The 19,422-nt window shown below is 41.1% G+C and overlaps 1 protein-coding gene across 2 annotated transcripts in view; it reads left to right on the forward strand.

Moving 5' to 3' along the window:
• The window catches only part of RNF216 (ring finger protein 216), a 164,623-nt gene that overhangs the window by 21,033 nt on the left and 124,168 nt on the right, over positions 1–19,422 (forward strand). For both annotated transcript variants that reach the window (XM_025401926.1, XM_025401927.1), the window contains exon 3: positions 7,189–7,322. In XM_025401926.1, the coding sequence (XP_025257711.1) occupies positions 7,189–7,322 (134 nt within the window). The remainder of the gene's footprint in view (positions 1–7,188; positions 7,323–19,422) is intronic.

Genomic DNA, 19,422 nt, shown 5'->3' on the forward strand with positions numbered 1-19,422 from the left:
AAGAGGTTTAATTGGTTCACAATTCTGTAGGCTGTATAGGAAACATAGTGGCCTCTGCTTCTGGGGAGATCTTAGGAAACTTATAATCATGACAGAAGGAGAAGGGGAAGCAGGCTTGTCTCACATGGCTGGAGCAGGAATAAGAGGGATTGGGGAAGAGGTGCCACACACTTTTAAACAACCAGATCTCAAAAGAACTCACTGTTGCAACCAGAGGGGATGGTGCTAAATCATTTATGAAATACCACCCCCATGATCCTATTACCTCCCACCAGGCCCCATCTCCAACATTGGGGATTACAGTTGAATATGAAATTTGGAGAGGGACACAGATCCAAGCCATACTATTCTGCCCCAGCGCCTCCCAAATGTCTTGTCCTTCTCACATTGCTAAATACAATTATGCCTTCCCAACAGTCCCCAAAGTCTTAACTCATTCCAGCATTAACTCAAAAGTTCAGTCTTATCTGAGACAAGTCTAATCCCTTCCACCTATGAGCCTGTAAAGTCAAAAATAAGTTAGTTATTCCCAAGATACAATTGGGGGTACATACGTTGAGTATATGCTCCTGTTCCAAAGGAGAAATTGGCCAAAAGAAAGGCGCGAGAGGTCCCACACAAGTTCAAAACCCAGTAGGGCAGTCATTAAATCTTAAAGGTCCAAAATAATCTCCTTTGACTCCACATCTCACATTCAGGGCACACTGGTGCAAGGGATAGGCTCCTGAAAGCCTTGTGCAGTTCTGCTGTTTTAGGAGTAACACAAGTGGAAGAAAATCTGCAAATAAGTGGACCCACACTGTTCAAATCAGTGTTGCTCAAGAGTCAACTGTGTATTTGGCTTTCAGAGCATTTAAAATTGAGCAAATTTTATTGGGTAAATAAGTCAAGAGTAATAAAATTGCTCAAGCTATGCAAATTATGAGTGCAAAAGAAGGACTAATTTTCAGGGTTTTATTAATAGTGTATTCTAACTTGGTAGTGATTGTAACCATAATTTATTGGATTCAGGCAATTTTTAATCTTAGTTATAACTTGTATTTATGATCATTTCAAAATTTTCTGTACATGTATATCCAATTAATGTTGTAGTTGTTTTTTGTTTTTTAATTGGATCTTAAATATACTTGAACAGTTTCTTTAAGAACAACTAATTCCTTTTGGAAAATTACTGACTTTGGAGATGTGTTTTGTTAGACGAGTATGTTTACTCTGCACCCATCATGAGAACTTTTTTCAGGTGTATAAAGTTTTGTTTTTATTAGCTGCATTAATTTTTTTTTTCTTTAAACGAGAGGGTCTCACAATGTTGCCTGGCAAAGCTAGTCTTGAACTGCTGGGCTCAAGTGATCCAATTGCCTCTGCCTTACGAAATGCTAGGATTATTATGCATCAACCTCTGTAGTTGTTGTTTTTTTTTTTTTTTTTTTTTTTTTTTTTTTGAGACGGAGTCTTGCTCTGTCGCCCAGGCTGGAGTGCTGTGGCCGGATCTCAGCTCACCGCAAGCTCCGCCTCCCGGGTTCCCGCCATTCTCCTGCCTCAGCCTCCCGAGTAGCTGGGACTACAGGCGCCCGCCACCTCGCCCGGCTAGTTTTTTGTATTTTTTTAGTAGAGACGGGGTTTCACCGTGTTAGCCAGGATGGTCTCGATCTCCTGACCTCGTGATCTGCCCGTCTCGGCCTCCCAAAGTGCTGGGATTACAGGCTTGAGCTACCGCGCCCGGCCTGTAGTTTTTTTTTTGAAGTGTATAGTTCAGTAAGTTTTGACAAATGAATATACCACCTCAATTACGATATAGAACATTTTCTATCACTCCAAAAAGATTCCCTTGTGCCTCTTTGCAGTCAGTTCTTACCCCACTCCAGGCCTAAGGAAACTACTAATCTGCTTTTTTTCACTCTGTAATTTCATATAAATGGAATTATACATACTGTATATTTTCTTTGTACCTGAATTCTTTTGTGAAAGGTAATGTTTTAGGCCGGGCGCGGTGGCTCAAGCCTGTAATCCCAGCACTTTGGGAGGCTGAGACGGGCGGATCACGAGGTCAGGAGATCGAGACCATCCTGGCTAACATGGTGAAACCCCGTCTCTACTAAAAAATACAAAAAACTAGCCGGGCGAGGTGGTGGGCACCTGTAGTCCCAACTACTTGGGAGGCTGAGGCAGGAGAATGGCGTGAACCCGGGAGGCGGAGCTTGCAGTGAGCCGAGATCCGGCCACTGCACTCCAGCCTGGGCGGCAGAGCGACACTCCGTCTCAAAAAAAAAAAAAAAAAAGGTAATGTTTTGAGATTCATCCCTGTTGTCGCATATATCAGTAATTCATTCCTTTTTAATTGCTAAGTAGTGTTTTTGCCTACTCATCTATGATTCTATACCTAGTGGAAATAGGCTTAAAAATGAAGGTAAAATAAAGATTTAAAAAGTTTTTGTCAGGAATGATAAAAGGTACATCATGCAAATGGCCACACACATACCCCTCCCCCCAAAAAAGCTGATATATCTGTGTAATATCTGATAAAATTGATAGAAACTCCAGCCAGAAGCATTGATAGAGTTCATAATGATAAAAGTTTCAGTACACTGGGAAGATAAAATAGTGCTAATCCCTGTATACTTTGTAACATGATAGAAAAATAAAGCAAAAATTGGCAAATCTAAAAACAGAATTGGACAAATACACCATTATAGTGGGGATTTTTAAGACTTGTTTCAGTAACTGAAAGAGCAAGCACACACACACACTTGTATGAGTATAGAAGATTGGAAGAACGCGGTCAAAAATGTAATAAACATAGGTGGGATTCTGCACCCAGTATAAGAAGAAATCACAATGAAAATTAGATTATTTTGAATTACATGATAATGAAAATATAGCCTCTTATATTTATGAGATACATGTAATGCCATGTTTTGAAGAAAACTTGTGGCCTAAGATACATTAGACAAGAAGTAAAAAGCTCAGCCAGGTGCAGTGGCTCATGCTTGTAATCCCAGCACTTTGGAAGGCCAAAGTGGTAGGATAACTTGAGCCTAGGATTTTGAGACCGGCCTGGACAACATGGTGAGATTTCTATCTCTACAAAAAATTAAATATAAGACAATTAGCTGGGTATGGTGGTGTTGGGTTCACCAGGTCCCAGGTACTTCGGATACCAAGATGGGAGGATCACTTGAACCCAATAGGTCAAGGCTGCAGAGGACTGGGTTCATGCTATTGTACTCCAGCCTTGGCAACAGAGAGTGACCCTGTCGCAAAATAAAACAAAAAACAAAAACAAACCCAGCCTAGCCAACATGGGGAAACCCCATCTCTACTAAAAGTACAAAAATCAGCTGGGCATGATGTTGCAAGCCTGTAATCCCAGCTAATTGGGAGGCTGAGGCACGAGAATCGCTTGAACCCAGGAGGCAGAGGTTGCAGTGAGCCAATATAACTAGGGCTCAGCAAATTTAAAGAGCTAAGTTAATATTTTAGCCTTGCAGGCCATGTGGTTTCAGTTGCAACTATTCAACTATACCATTGTAGCATGAAAGCAACTGTGTTGGTCCACTTTCACACTGCTATGAAGAAATGCCTGAGACTGGGTAATTTATAAAGGAAAGGGGTTTAATTGACTCCCAGTTCCACATTGCTGGGAAGGCCTCTGGAAAATTACTATCATGGCAAAAGACAGAGGAGAAGCAGGCACCTTCTTAGGCAGGATAGAGTGAGTGCAAGCAGGGGAAATGTGAGTGCTTATAAAACCATCAGATACCTCAAGACTCACAATCATGGGAACAGAATGGGGGAAACTGTCCCCATGATCCGATTACCTCCACCTGGTCCCGTTCTTGACACGTGGGGATTATGGGATTACAATTCAAGATGAGATTCTGGATGGGGACACAGCGAAACCATGTCAGAATCTATAGACAGTATATAAATGAATGAGCATGGTTGTGTTCCCATAAGGACGTGAAGCAGCATACTATCCTACGCTGCAGATGGGAGTGTAAATTGGTATAATTTGGAAAATTTGTTTAGTGTTAACTGCCAAAATGGAGCATATGCTTACCCCATGACTCAGCATTTCCACTCCTAGAATGTATGCAACTAAAATGAGTACACCAAAGACTTGCACAAGAGTGTTCATAATAGCATTATCCACGATAGCCTAAACTGCCATGTACTCAAATGTCTATCAACAGAAGAAGGAGTAATTTATGTTGTATTCATATAGTGGATTATATACAACAAAGAATTATAGCAGCATGCAATATGGATGTATCTCAGACATTATTTGCAAGAAAGCCAGACACAGAATATATACTCAAAAACATGCAAAACTTATCTGTGCAATTAGAAATCCTCCCTTTGGGGATGAAGGAGAGCAGAGATTGGGAGAAGCACAGGGAGGCTACTAATGCGCTATAAATATTTCCTGACCTTGTGGTGGTGATTATACACAGATGTCCCTTTTGTGTTAATTCATAGAGCTGTACACTTGATTTGTAGAGCATGCTGTGTTGTTATACTTTGAAAAGCTAATTGGAACCTTACATGTGGTATGTTGTGTGGTATCTTGTCAAACACTGGACTTCATTATAAGGTGATAGGTTCATTCATTCCCTCCCTCCCTCCTTCCTTCCGTCCTTCCTTCCTTCCTTTCTTCTTCCTTTCCTTTCCTCCCTTCCTCCCTTACTTCCTCCCTTCTTCCTCCCCTCCTCCCTTCTTCCTCCCTTCCCCTCCCTTTTCTTCCCTTCCCTCCCCTTCCTTCCTTTCCTCCTCCTCTCCTCTCTCCTTTCCTTCCTTTCCTTCAGTTCCCTCCCTCCTGTCTTTCCTTCCTTTTTTTTTTTTTTTTTTTGCCTGAGACAGGGTCTTGCTCTAGCACCGAGGCTGGAGTGCAGTGGCATGATCTTGGCTTACTGCAGCCTCCACCTCCCAGGTTCAAGCGATTCTCCTGCCTCAGTCTCCCAGGTAGCTGGGATTACAGTTGCATGCCACCACACCGGGCTAATTTTTGTATTTATAGTAGAGATGGGGTTTCATCATGTTGGCCAGGCTGGTCTCGAACTCCTGACCTCAAGTGATCTGCCTCTCTGGGCCTCCCAAAGTTCTGGGATTACTGGCGTGAGCCACCGTGCCCAACCTAAACCAACTTTTTCATTGGGTACACCAAGATTGTGTGTCTTTTTCTTGGGTCAGGTCTTCAAGAGAGGAATCTACAATTTCCTGTGGATGCAGGGGTCTTATTCACTATGGCCATTTTCAGTGGTGTATCTTTTCTCTGTTGACTCCTGTGCCTCATGTACCAATGTCTAGAGCTTTTCTTTGCTCAGTATCTCTTCAGAATGATCCTCCATACATGTGTCTTCTGAAATGGCTGAATGAGGAGCTTGGCAAATCCTCATCCTTAAAAATCCACAATTAAGTCAGGCATGGTGGCTCATGCCTGTCATCCCAGTGACTTCTTGGGAGGCTGAGGTGGGAGGATCACTTGAGGCCAGGAGTTCAAGGCCAGTATAGGAACATCGTAAGACTCCATCTCCACAAGAAAAAAAATTTTTTTTTTTTTTTGAGATGGAGTCTCACTCTGTCGCCCAGGCTGGAGTGCAGTGGCCAGATCTCAGCTCACTGCAAGCTCCGCTTCCCATGTTCACGCCATTCTCCTGCCTCAGCCTCCCAAGTAGCAGTGACTACAGGCGCCCGCCACCTTGCCCAGCTAGTTTTTTGTATTTTTTTAGTAGAGATGGGGTTTCACCGTGTTAGCCAGGATGGTCTCGATCTCCTGACCTCGTGATCCACCCGTCTCGGCCTCCCAAAGTGCTGGGATTACAGGCTTGAGCCACCGCGCCTGGACAGAAAAAAATTTTTTTTAATTAACTGTTCATCGTAGTATGTCCTAGCTACTTGAGAAGCTGAGATGGGAGGATTGCTTGAGCCTAGGAGGTTGAAGCTGCAGTGAGCTATGATCACAACATTGTACTCCAGCCTGGGTGATAGAGCAAGACCCTGTCCCAGACACACACACACACACACACACATACACACAACACACACACAAAAGAAAAACATTACAGCTTTAATGGAAGAATTTCAGAAATTGCAGTGATGAGATGCCTCTTTCTTTTCTTCTCTCTTCTTTCTTTTTCCATTCTTTTAGGTCACTTAATGACTTTTTTTTTTTTTTTTAATTTGAAACGAGGTCTCACTGTCACCCAGACTGGAGTGCAGTGGTGCGATCTCAGCTCACTGCAACCTCTGCCTCCTGAGTTCAAATGATTCTCCTGCCTCAGCCTCCTGACTAGCTGGGATTACAGGCGTGTGCCACCACGGCTGGCTAATTTTTGTATTTTTAGTAGAGACAACATTTCACCATGTTGGTCAGGCTGGTCTCAAACTCCTGACCTCATGAACCAGCCACCTTGGCCTCCCAAAGTGCTGGGATTACAGGCGTGAGTCACTGCTCCCGGCCAGTGCTTTTTTAAATTGTCCAATTTAACCTTTGATATTCCTATGGAACTAGACAGGAAAAAATACCAGTTTGTGTTACCCAGTAATTCTTATCAAACATGGCCTGTTTTCAAATTGATAAAAGGAAATAAGGACCTTGAATAGAATTACTACATCTAGATGGTTAGATTATATATTTTAAAGGAAACTTGGAAAGTTAAATTGCTGACTGTCATAGGTGCTAAATGGGTGCTTGACTAAAGCATTGAAATAGGTTCGCCTAAATGATTCTTAAAGTTTGTGTTTAAGATGAGCAAATTTCAATATTTTAAATAATTAAACTTTTACTATTTTTGAGTGATAATTTTTTCAGACCAAACAATTTAAATAAAATAGCCACATATTCCCAGGAGGAATAGAGATGGATTGGGAGACCATTATTTCACTTTAAAGAAATTGGCAGTCCAGAAAATTTTATGAACAGATTTCTCCAACCTAGTGTGGGAAAAAGTTACAATCTTGAGCATAGTAATTGTCAGATGTTCTCTAGCAGTTCCCAAAATGTGTTATTGGCAAAAGTCAGCATTGAAACATGGCTCTTAATGCCTAAGTGCCTGGGCTGCTTAAAGAGGTACGTTACAGTAGTAGCCATGAAGTTGACTTTAGGCTGTACCCTTGTCAGGACAAACTTAAAGGATTGGATGTGGTACTGCCAGCCTCCCAGTAACAGTGTTCTCTGCTTTCCTGTAGAGTGGATCAATCTCAGAGATGGGCCCATCACCATATCTGACTCCTCAGATGAGGAAGGGATTCCAATGCTGGTCACCCCAGCTCCTCAGCAGCATGAAGAAGAGGACCTGGATGATGATGTCATCCTGACAGAAGTGAGTTTTCTTTAAACTTACATTGAGACATTATTGCAAGTTGGTGATCTAAGTATTCAGCCACTCTTGTGGGCCTTGTTGTGGAACAGCTGAGAGCACCTCTTGTACTCGTTCTGAGAACCTCTTTTCCATTCTACCTCAGGTACCCTTAGATTTAGAAGCTGTATGTTTCAGTCTGCTTCTGGATCGAGTATCTGCACCGTTGTTCCATTTGACTATTAATGCACCAGATTGCACTGTTGTCATTGCTACAACATTATGGTGTATCTTACTGTTGGATAGGCCTTATTCACTCCATATTATCCCACATTTTTCAGAATCATCCTGGATATTCTCACACTTAAATTTTTATATGGAGTTTACAATCAACTTTTAAAATTCCAAAATATAAATATATATGTAATCAGTTTGCCTAATCCAAAACAAATCTTCCTGTTATATTTATAGAGCAATTTTTATGATCCTGCTCTTTCTAACCAAGAACAAATTGTCTTTTCATGTAGTCAAGACTTCTTTTATATTCCTCAGCCAGAAAGCATTTTGAATTTTTCTTAATATAGATCTTAAACATTTTTTGTTTTTCTTGGATATTTTATATTTTCTGTTGCTTTTGTGAATGACATCTTTTCTTTCATTGTACTTCTATTTTTTTGAGACGGAGTTTCGCTCTTTTGCCCATACTGGAGTGCAGTGGCGTGATCTCGGCTCACTGCAACATCCACCTTCTGATTTCAAGCGATTCTCCTGCCTCAGCCTCCTGAGTAGCTGGGATTACAGGTGCCTGCCACCACACCTGGCTAATTTTTGTATTTTTAGTAGAGACAAGTTTAACCATTTTGGCCAGGCTGATCTCGAACTCCTGACTTCGTGATCCGCCCCACCTCGGCCTCCCAAAGTGCTGGGATTATAGACATGAGCTACCGCACCCGGCCCTTTCATTGTACTTTTAAACTGTGTTTTTTAAACTACAAGTCTGTTGCCTTTTTTTTTTTTTTTTTTTTTTAGTTTAAAGATCCCAGTTGGCTTTATTGTGGTTCTAGAACCAAACAACACTTCCTTCCATAAAATTCAGTAGGTGTTCTGAGCTGAGCAAAAGTGGTTGGCTTTATAGACAGAGAAGGACTAAAGAGAGCAGAAGCAAAGTCCTTTCAAAGTTACTTCTCTTGTCAGGCTGGGACAAGGAGACAAAGAGAAAAATAACTGATTAGTTAACAGGCTGCTTCAGGCCACGTTTCCCATATAAGGATTAAAGCAGAGGGAAATTCATTATGATACCCATTGAAGATTTAAACTGCCCTGTTTAAGAAATTGGTTGTTCACTCTTTCTCTCGATTTCTAGGAAGGTCAAATGAACTTCCCAGGTTTGAGTTTGGTAACATGAAACTTACATGGATGATTCTGTTTTGAGTTTTAGTCTGGTCTTTTGGGGGCTAGTGCAGACACTTAGTCCAAAACAGTGGCCTCCTATAGTTTTTATTTAACAATTCCTCATTTTTTGTTAGGCTTTCACCCAGGGCCTGACCAAACCTTAAGGCATCATTGCCACTGTCAGTTACCATCATTTTGGGTTTCTAATCCCAGAATACACTTTATAGGTTCTGGTGTCCTCATTATCACACTTTTTTTTTTTTTTGGTTTTTGTTCCAGCTGGAGAAAGACCATTTGGCATTTGACAGGTAGCTGTATGGAAACATTTAAAACTTTTTGAGGGGATACGGCACACCCAGGAGACTACTGTTATGACTGTAAGGAGGATAATACCAAGAGTTTGGGTGGAGTGTGCTCCTCGGCTAGGGCCCCAACTAAAACCAAATGGCTAGACAAGGAATCTACCTTGTTTTAACCAAGTAGTCTGCTCTGCAATACCTGATGTGTTTATCTGTGTGCAACAGGAAGCGTCATCAACTGCACAGATTCTTCTCTGTAAAGTTAGTAGGTAATCTTGCATCCCATGACTGAGTTAAATTAAAGCAGGGAGTGCAAGTTACCTGCAGAGGCTACTGATGGCGAAATTTTAACTACAACGTTGTCCTGCCTGCCACGTAAGAGTTAGGCGTAAGTAAGGAAAAATTAAGGAGGGTAAGAGTCTTACTATGAGAGGGAATCTTGCTCCGATGTGGTTTGCAGTTGTGAATGTCTCTGGTTGTGGCATTGGCCATCCTAGTGGACTCTGTGTGGCCCATGCATTAGGCGTGAGACTTATTCCTTGCAATTTACATCGATTTGTCCAGCTTTAGTTTATAGGGCTTCAGGAACTGAGCAATTCTCCTTCATTGGATAGTCGTAGTCAGATATTAGAGAAAACTAAAAGAATTCAGAATTCAGTGCAATGTACAGGTAGATAATAAAAACTCAATAAACAGGGCTACAATCTAAATAACAGGCATACTGGAGTTTTCTTTTGAAATGTAATTTTTCTCTCTACAGTCACTCCCATTTCTACCAAAGATAATCACAGTAAGACCAGTTTGCCTGACTAACCACATATTTGAAAGCACATATTTAAATTTCCTTTGCTGGAAATTTTGACGAGGAATCTCAAATTGGTCTATAAAAAATGTCTCTGCTAGGAAGCCAAACCAGGACAGACATTAGTCTTTGCCTGCTGTATCCAACATCTGGAGGTTCCTGAGCCTGCCAGGAAGAGACAGATTTACTCACTGTAAGGCAGGGAACGCTTAAAGCCAGGCATTGTTTGCACATACTGAAATATGGCATTCCATTCAAAGCCTTGGTAACATAACCAGTTTCCAGTTGTGTCCTTTTATTAAAAGGACAGATTCTTATTGAACTTATGCAAATAATGATATTGCCATAAAAATAAGAATACTCATGAATAGTTTGCAAATTCTGGAGGGAACCTGTTGGGAGGAAAAGCAAATATTTTCATTTTTATTATAAAAGTATACTTTACCAAATTGCGATAAGCTATAAAAACCTTAAAAGAAAAAAGTTTCCTTAAATCTGGCAAACAAAACATTAAAAGAACCAGCAGTGTTTCAAATAAAGAAGCCATAAAAACCCATGATTCTTCTTTAATCAATTCAGTCTCATGTAATTAATTCTTGCTGTTTGATCTTGGTTAGCAGTTACACAAATTCATTAGTTTCTTCATTAGAATTTTGAATATTTAGTCCAATAGTGTGAACTCAAACCTGTATTTGTCAGCATTCATTTCATTTTTCGCATTTACATCTTTGAAGACACAGCACTTACGGATTATAATTGCTTGCAGAGAGCTTTCAGAAAATGTCAGAACAAAATAACTATGGACAGCAAGACTTAAAATGGCTGCGGTTAAAAACCTGATGAGAGTTCATTATAGTGACACAGTTGACAAGGAAATTTAGTTATTTCTAAACCAAAATTATGACTGATAGCATATATACCAAGACATATCAGATTTCTTTTTTTTTTTTTTTTTTTTTGAGACGGAGTCTCGCTGTGTCGCCCAGGCTGGAGTGCAGTGGCGCGATCTCGGCTCACTGCAAGCTCCGCCTCCCGGGTTCACGCCATTCTCCCGCCTCAGCCTCCGAGTAGCTGGGACTACAGGCGCCCGCCACCACGCCCGGCTAGTTTTTTGTATTTTTAGTAGAGACGGGGTTTCACCATGTTAGCCAGGATGGGACATATCAGATTTCTAAGAGCTTTATATAATCTTGGAATATAAAAAACATCCATATAGACCCGGTGCGGTGGATCACTTGAGGTCAGGAGTTCGAGACCAGCCTGGCCAACATAGTGAAACCTCGTCTCACTAAAAATACAAAAATTAGCGAGGCATGGTAGCACATTGCCTGTAATTCCAGCTACTCAGGAGGCTGAGGCAGTAGAATCACTTGAACCCAGGAGATGGAGGTTGCAGTGAGCCAAAATCGTGCCACTGCACTCCAGCCTGTATGACAGAGGGAGACCCTGTCTCAAAAAAAAAAAAATACGTAGGCATTTTTGCTAATCAGAAGACACACAGCTGTTTTCCAAATGGTTTTCTTACCAAAAATATCCAAATCATGTGAACTAAAAGGCATTGGAGTTAGGTCCTGTTTTTCTGATAAAAGATTGAAGTGCTTACTTTTTCCTTAAACCAATTATTAGAGTTCTCTGATATATTTTGGTAGAGAAATACCACACACACATAACACATATATAGACACGGAGAGACAGAGAAGCAGATCTTACAACCTTCATTAAGATTCTTTATTTGCCAGTTTTCAAATACAGTTTACACTTGAACAACATAGTGGTTAGGGGTGCCAACCCCTGTGCAATTTAAAATCTGCATATAACTTTTGAGTCCCCAAAAACTTAAGTACTAATAGCATACTGTTGACCAAAGCCTTAACTGCTTAGTACTACTTAATAACTACTTAACTACTAATAGCATACTATTGACCAATAACATGGTTGATTAACATGCTTAATCATGATATACTAACTAGTATATTATGTGTGTGTGTATATATGTGTGTGTGTGTATATATATATAATATACTGCATTCTTAAAGTAAGCTGAGGAAAGGTTAAGAAAATCATAAACTGGGCAGGGTGGCTCACGCCTGTAATCCCAGCACTTTGGGAGGCCGAGGCCAAGAGTTCAAGACTCATGAGGTCAGGAGTTCAAGACCGGCCTGGACAAGATGATGAAACCCTGTTTCTACTAAAAATACAAAAATTAGCCAGCATGGTAGTGGGCACCTGTAATCCCAGCTACTTGGGAGGCTGAGGCAGAGAATTGCTTGAACCCGAGAGGCAGAAGTTGCAGTGAGCCAAGATCAGGCCATTGCACTCCAGCTTGGGTGGCAACAGAGTGAGACTCTGTCTCAAAAAAAAAAAAAAAAAACAAGAAAATCCTAAGGAAAATATATTTACTGTTCATTAAGTGGCAGTGGATCATTATAAAGGTCTTTATCTGTGTGGTCTTCACACTGAGTTGGCTAGGGAAGATACTGGGTGTTGCAAGTGAAGAAAATCCACGTATAAGTGGACCCTGTTAGTTCAAACCATGTCATTTAAGAGTCAACATAGTTTCTATCCCCTCTTTAGACCATCAGTCCTTCAATCACCTGTTACAGTGCCCCCAAGCAATTGCTAACCTGGCACCTCTCAGTTGGCACTTCCACAGAGGTGACTCCCAGATGAAAAAAGGTAGACAATTTACAAATCTTAGATCTAAACACTATACTAATTTGTCCAAACAAAAAAAGGCAAAGGTAAAGGCCCAGTTAAGACTAGATGGTAGCTGGGTGTGGTGGCTCATGCCTGTAATCCCAGCACTTTGGAAGGCAAAGGCAGGCGAATCACTTGAGGTCAGAAGTTCAAAGCCAGCCTGGCCAACATGGTGAAACCCCGTCTCTACTAAAAATACAAAAATTAGCTGGGCATGGTGGTGAGCTCCTATAATCCCAGCTACTTGGAATTTAGCTTTCCTGATGAGTTTCTTAATCAGTTACTGACTTCAGGGCTGCCAAAGACTAACCAGAGCTTCCCTGGGGTGGAGTTTCAGCATTAAAATGAGGTGGAATTTGGCTTTTTCCTTCAAAAGGTGAACTGTAGGGCACAAAGACAGTTTGCAGCCTCTATAAGCTGGCAGAAACTGGTTTAAGATCTATATGTAGTCATTTATCAGAAAACGATGTTTGTAAGGCCAGTCTTCTGTCCCAATAAGAGTTGTAGTGGGTTTCTGGGTTGTAAATAGGAGTTAGGGAGGGGTCTGATATTTGCCTGATACACCCTGTTGGTAGGGAGCTTAGCAACAGTTTGGTTTTTCATGGAGCATAGGAATTTAGGGAGTTGCCATACCAGTCACCGTGAACCCTGACCTCATAGGTAACTTTTGTTTCCTTAACCTTAAAGGTCAGTCCAGACATAGTGGCTCAAAACCTGTAATCCCAGTGCTTTGAGAGGCCTAGCAGGAAGATCACTTGAGCCCAGGAATTCAAGGCTGTAGTAAGCTATGATTGTGCCACTGTACTTCAGCCTGGGACCCTGTATCTAATTTTTTTGTTTGTTTGTTTTTGTTTTTGAGATGGAGTCTCCCTCTGTTGCCCAGGCTGGGGTGCAGTATTGCAATCTTGACCCACTGCAACATCCACTTACTGGGTTCAGTGATTCTCGTGCCTCAGCCTCCAGAGTAGCTAGGATTACAGGTGTGTGCCACCACGCATGGCCTGTGTCTGCCTTTGTCTTAATTTTTAAAAAACAGACAAAATTTAGGATCTCTTAATTTATAAAGGGGCATCTATTTTGCTTTCAGATAACACCATAGAGCTGAAATATTTTGGGAATGGCTTTCTAAAGGTCACTTCTGATATTTCAGTCTTTGCATGGCCCACAAGTAGACTGGATGGTACTTGTCAGGTCCTGAATATCATCCTCAGGAAAATAACATTCTGCTTCTGCTGCTTTTATCTGTTTTTACTCCCTCTCCTTCCCCTGGTCCCACCAATGTATGTTAGCTGGTAAAAGTCAGGTATCCTAGGTTCATAAGTTATAATTAAGACACTGATTTCTTTAAAAAATGTTTGAAAATCTTCCCCAGGTTTAGGACATTTTTAAACTATGGCCTGTTTTTATCCATAGCATGTAAGTCAGGAATTACGTGCTATATTTTCAGTTTGTTCTGTTTTATAAGGAAACAGTTGAACTGTTTTTTTCAGAGAAGAAGGGCAACTCAAAGTTAGTAGACTGTGAATATTCAGGAGTAGATGCAGTATTCAGGTAAAATGAGAGCGGTGGGAGTTACATTAGTTTATCTGTCTTTGGTATGGGAGGTAATTTTGCATTTCTAGTTTTTCATTAGCTTTTTGCAGTGAATCTTTCAAAAAAGCTATTTTAGAATCCTGTTGTCTCTTTGAGGCCTCTGAATGTCAGTAAGAATCTCGTTCTTTCCGTGTAATTTGGAGGCCTAGGATTCAAGTGAATTTCTTGGATGAACACTCTTTTTCATCTGGAACATTCCACATCATGGTCATCATAATTCTGAATTATTTTCGGTAAAGTTTTGCCACTTTTGTAACTATTTGTAGCTTCTAGGGCCAGAAGTTTTATACATGAAAAGGCAGGACTACCAGAAGGTAGAGTACTCCAATTTTTAGAAATTAGGGATGCTGTTTTTATGTTGGACCTTGTATATCTCAGGACCGGGATGGCTTTGGCTCCAAGATGTCCAACGTAGCCAATAACTTTCCAGTTTCTGTCTGACACAGTCAGACACCTGAGGCCTCCCTCAACTAAGCCTGCAAGAAAAGGAATCCACATACCCACAGATTCCAAAAGCCTGAGTTTATACCCTCCCTGCACTCAACACAGCTGGGATTGGTTAGCTTTAAACTGCACCCCTGTATGCTAGCAGCAAATGGAGTTGGCACCCACATTTCTGTCTGGCCATAATCTTGGGGGCTTGACTCAAGCCATAAAGACCTCTGCAAAGAGGGAGCAAAAAATACAGTTCTTGCCAGTGTTTTGTGAGCCCTCACATTCCCAAAAGTCATGTGCCCCGCCATAGCCCAGATTAACCCTAGGTACTGCAAAGTCAAATGCTCTCTCACAGTGCAGCCTAACCTTAATACCCTCAAAGTCAGAGAGATCAGGTGCTAAAAAGACAGTAGAGCTCAGGCCTGAGAAGGACTTCCAACCCTTGCAGCTCCGTGAGGAAAACATTACTCTCCAGAAAAGGGAGTTAGCCGTTTTCCTGTGTTCCTTGAGTTACCTCAAGATCATCAGTCTCTGTCCCTTTGGGTTGCTAGACCTGTCAAAGGACAAAATTACAACAAATATAGTGTAAGGATCTCAGTTGTCTTTATTGTGACTCTAGCATCAGGCCATGCTTCATTCCAAAGTGGAGAGTAAAAGTGTTCTTGTTACTTTTTTTTTTAAGACAGTCTCGCTTTATCACCTGGGCTAGAGTGCAGTGGCCCAATCTTGGCTCACTGCAACCTCCCGAGTTTAAGCGATTCTCCTGTCTTAGCCTCCCGAGTAGCTGGGATTACAGGTGTGTGCCACCATGCCCGACTGATTTTTGTGTTTTTAGTAGAGATGGGGTTTCACCATGTTCGTCAGGCTGGTCTCTTAACTCCTGACCTCAAGTTATCCGCCTGCCTCAGCCTCCCAAAGTGCTGAGATTACAGGCGTGAGCCACCATGCCCAACCCTTGTTGTTTTTTATATTTATTTTATAGTCAATCACCTTACCATTATTGTCTACAGTGATTTTTCAGTTGACTCTTAATTTCTTGAAAACTTGCATCTGATCTTTCCAATTTTCATACTTCTTTGACTTGTGTAATTATATTATGGTACTTCCTCAAAAATTTTAATAGTTTTGATAGAGAAGAACAAGAATGGCCACAGACATACATGGGAATACTTTTAATGTTTTTTCATTAATGGTGCCTTTTGCTTGAGATACCATTTTTTTAGTTATGTTAAGGAACTAGTTATTTACTTTGGCTTAAAAAAATTTTTTTAGAAGTGAATGTAGGATTCTGTTACATTTGATTTCAACATCTTACAGAGATTGTCATGTGGTTTTTCTTCCTTGACCTCTTAGTTGGTAAGTTATTGTCTTTGAAAAGACTCCCCTTGGTTGTGGCGTTGTAATGTAGTTGTAATGTGCTGCTGGGGATTCCTTTTGCTAATATTAATATTTTCTGTGTAGATCTCATAAGTGGAGATTGGCCTATAGGTTTGTGTGTACGTATGATATCCTTGACAGATTTTTTTATATATATAAACATGATTCTGACTTCATAAAAAGTTTAGAAGTTTTCTTTTCTTTTCTTTTCTTTTTTCTCTTTTTGGAGATGGGAGTTTTGCTCTGTCGCCCAGGCTGGAGTGCAGTGGTGTGATCTTGGCTCACAGCAACTTCTGCCTCCCAGGTTCAAGCAATTCTGTTGCCTCAGCCTCCTAAGTAACTGGGATTACAGGCATGCACAACCACTCCCAGCTAATTTTGTATTTTTAGTAGAAATAGGGTTTCACCATGTTGGTCAGGCTGGTCTCAAACTTCTGACCTCAGGTGATCCACCTGCCTCACCTCCCAAAGTGCTGGGGTTATAGGCATGAGCCAGCTGTGCCTGGCCCAAAGTTTTCTTTTTTCTTTTTTTTTTTGAGACAGAGTCTCACACTATTTCCTGGGCTGGAGTACAGTGGCATAATCTCGGCTCACTGCAACCTCCGCCTCCCGGGTTCAGGCGATTCTTCTGCCTCAGCCTCCTGAGTAGCTGAGATTACAGGCGCCCATCACCACAGCTGGCTTATTTTTTGTCTTTTTTAGTAGAGACGGGGTTCTACTATGTTGGCCAGGCTGGTCTTGAACTCCTGACCCTGTGATCCGCCCACGTCGGCCTCCCAAAGTGCTGGGATTATAGGCGTGAGCCACTGCACCTGGCCCAGAAGTTTTGTTTATTTCTTTGAGGGTTGTTTTTTGTTTGTTTGTTAGAGTCTTCAGAACCAGTGTATTCTTTGAGGTTTTGAATATATCCTATAGAATTAAACAAAACAGACGGCTCTCCTACTTCCTCTTCATCTGTGACTCCTTACGTTTTATCCCTTTTTTAGTTCAAATGGTTATATGAACTAACCATTATGTGTCCCCCTCCTTCCCTTCCCTCCCTTGTTTTCCTTCCTCTTCCTGCACCAAAGAAACAGCTTCTTCTCTTCTACAACTCCAGTTACATGTTTTGAAGACCTTTTTGTTCTTGACGTGGTCTCTTATGTAATTGTCCATTTTGTCTATGCCTTACTATGGCTATTCTGACCTGGCTTTTAATGCACTAATTTCTCTCTTCAACTATATTTACTTAAAATACTATATATCCATCCAACCTTAGTTATTGTATTTTTCCATTCTGGAATTTGCGTTTGATTCTTCTACTTCTTGACTACAGTTCTCAATCTAGTCCTTTATTTCCCTAAACATGCTGTTATTTTAGAATTCATGTTGATAACTTCACTGTGTGAAATCCCTATATATTCGTTTCTGTTGTCTGTTACTTCTCTTGTTTTGATTTTCTATTGCGCGTTAAGTTCTTGTATGCCTAGTTATTTTTGATTGAGTGTAAGTCATTGCATACGAAAATTTTGGGATTCTATATGATGTTATGTTTCTCTAAAGAGGACCTTAATTGGTTTCTTGAAGAAGAGTAAGAGCACCAGCACCTCACATTGAGGGAGTTAAACTCTCCACACTGGGATTCAGTCCCTGGGAGGTCCAGAGTATTTCCAACTTGCCCCTTTACTTCAGTGGCATAGTCTTCAGGGACCCACCCTAAAGCCTGAGATGAACCATCTCCTTTCTTCTAGGGACTTCCCAGAAGAACTGTTGTTACCAGTTTAGCATGTATCCTTCCAGGTCTTTTCTTTGAATTTGTATGTATCGATGTGTATATACATGTGTGTACATACACATACTTTTAGAAATGATTTTGTTTGTGTCTTATTGACGTATTTTAAGTAAATGGAATCATTCTGTGTATGATTTTGCAGCTTGCTTTTCTTCACTTAATGGCATTTCTTAGCAAAGCTTTCCATTTCAGTACAGATTGAGCTACCTCTTTGTTGGTAGGGGTCAGTTGTAGAGTGTTTTGTAGCACAAATAAGTAATAGTTTATTTAACCGTTCACTCAGGGACAAACTTCAGAATGTCTCTAGGCTTTTTTCTGTTTATGCTGAATATTCTTGTATATGCCCTTTTTAGATAGATAAGGGTTTATAGAACATTATGAAAAAATGGTGACAGATACACATTTTTTGTTTATATTTATATATTTGTGTATTTATTTATTTATTTATTTGAGACGGAGTCTCGCTCTGTCTCCAGGCTGGAGTGCTGTGGCACCATCTCGGTTCACTGCAACCTCTGACTCCCTGGTTCAAGCAGTTCTGCTACGTCAGCCTCCCGAGTAGCTGGGATTACAGGCATGCACCACCGCGCCCAGCTGATGTTTGTATTTTTAGTAGAGATGGGATTTCACCACGTTGGCCAGAATGGTCTCGATCTCCTGACCTTGAGATCCGCACACCTCGGCCTCCCTAAATGCTGGGATTACAGGTGTGAGCCACCGCACCTGGGCTATGTTTTTTATTTTAATAAATAGTGCCAAATTTCTCTCCTAAATTCACCAGCAGTAAATGATAGTATAAGAATTTTCACACATGGCCAAGCATGGTGCCCCACGCCTGTAATCCCAGCACTTTGGGAGGCTAAGGTGGGCCAATCATCCGAGGTCAGGAGTTCAAGACCAGCCTGGCAATGGCGAAACCCTGTCTCTACCAAAAATACAAAGATTAGCTGGGTTTGGAGGTGTGTGCCTATAATCCCAGCTACTTGGGAGATTGAGGCAGGAGAATCGCTTGAACCTGGGAGGCGGAAGTTGGAGTGAGCTGAGATCACGCCATTGCACTCCAACCTGGGTGACAGAGCGAGATTGTCTCAAAAAAAAAAAAAAAAGAATTTTCACCATCCTCACCAATGCTTGGTATTATCTAATTTAAAAGTTTGCCAGTTTTACAGGCAAAAAAATACTGTCTTGTTTTAATTTTTCATTTTGCTGGTTGCTAATGAGATTTAGATTGTTTTTATATGTTTTTTGAACATTTCTTATTCTTCTGATGTGTTAGCATTCTTTCATTGTTTTCTCTGCTGTGGAGTTATTTTTGTTTTAGTGGTCTCAGATTAAATTATAATTCAGGGCCAGGTTCAGTGGCTCATGCCTGTAATCCCAGCACTTTGGGAGGCTGAGGGAGGCAGATCACTTGAGGCCAGGAGTTTGAGACCAGCGTGGCCAACATGGCGAAACCCCATCTCTACTAAAAATATAAAAATTCGCTGGACATGGTGGCACATGCTTGTAATCCCAGCTACTCGGGAGGTTAAGGCACAAGAGTTGCTTGAGCCTGGGAGGCAGAGGTTGCAGTGAGCTGAGATCGCACCGTTGCACTCCAGCCTGGGTAAAAGAGGAAAACTCTGTCTCAAAAGTAAAAATAAGTTATAATTCAAACTCTATCTCAAGCTTTAATCTGTGAATGACTACTTTGATTCTTACAGATACTACATAGTGTAATCAAATTTCAATGTTAAGATAAATATAAATATAGGTATT

Source organism: Theropithecus gelada, chromosome 11, assembly GCF_003255815.1.
Source record: "Theropithecus gelada isolate Dixy chromosome 11, Tgel_1.0, whole genome shotgun sequence".
NCBI classification, from domain to species: domain Eukaryota; kingdom Metazoa; phylum Chordata; class Mammalia; order Primates; family Cercopithecidae; genus Theropithecus; species Theropithecus gelada.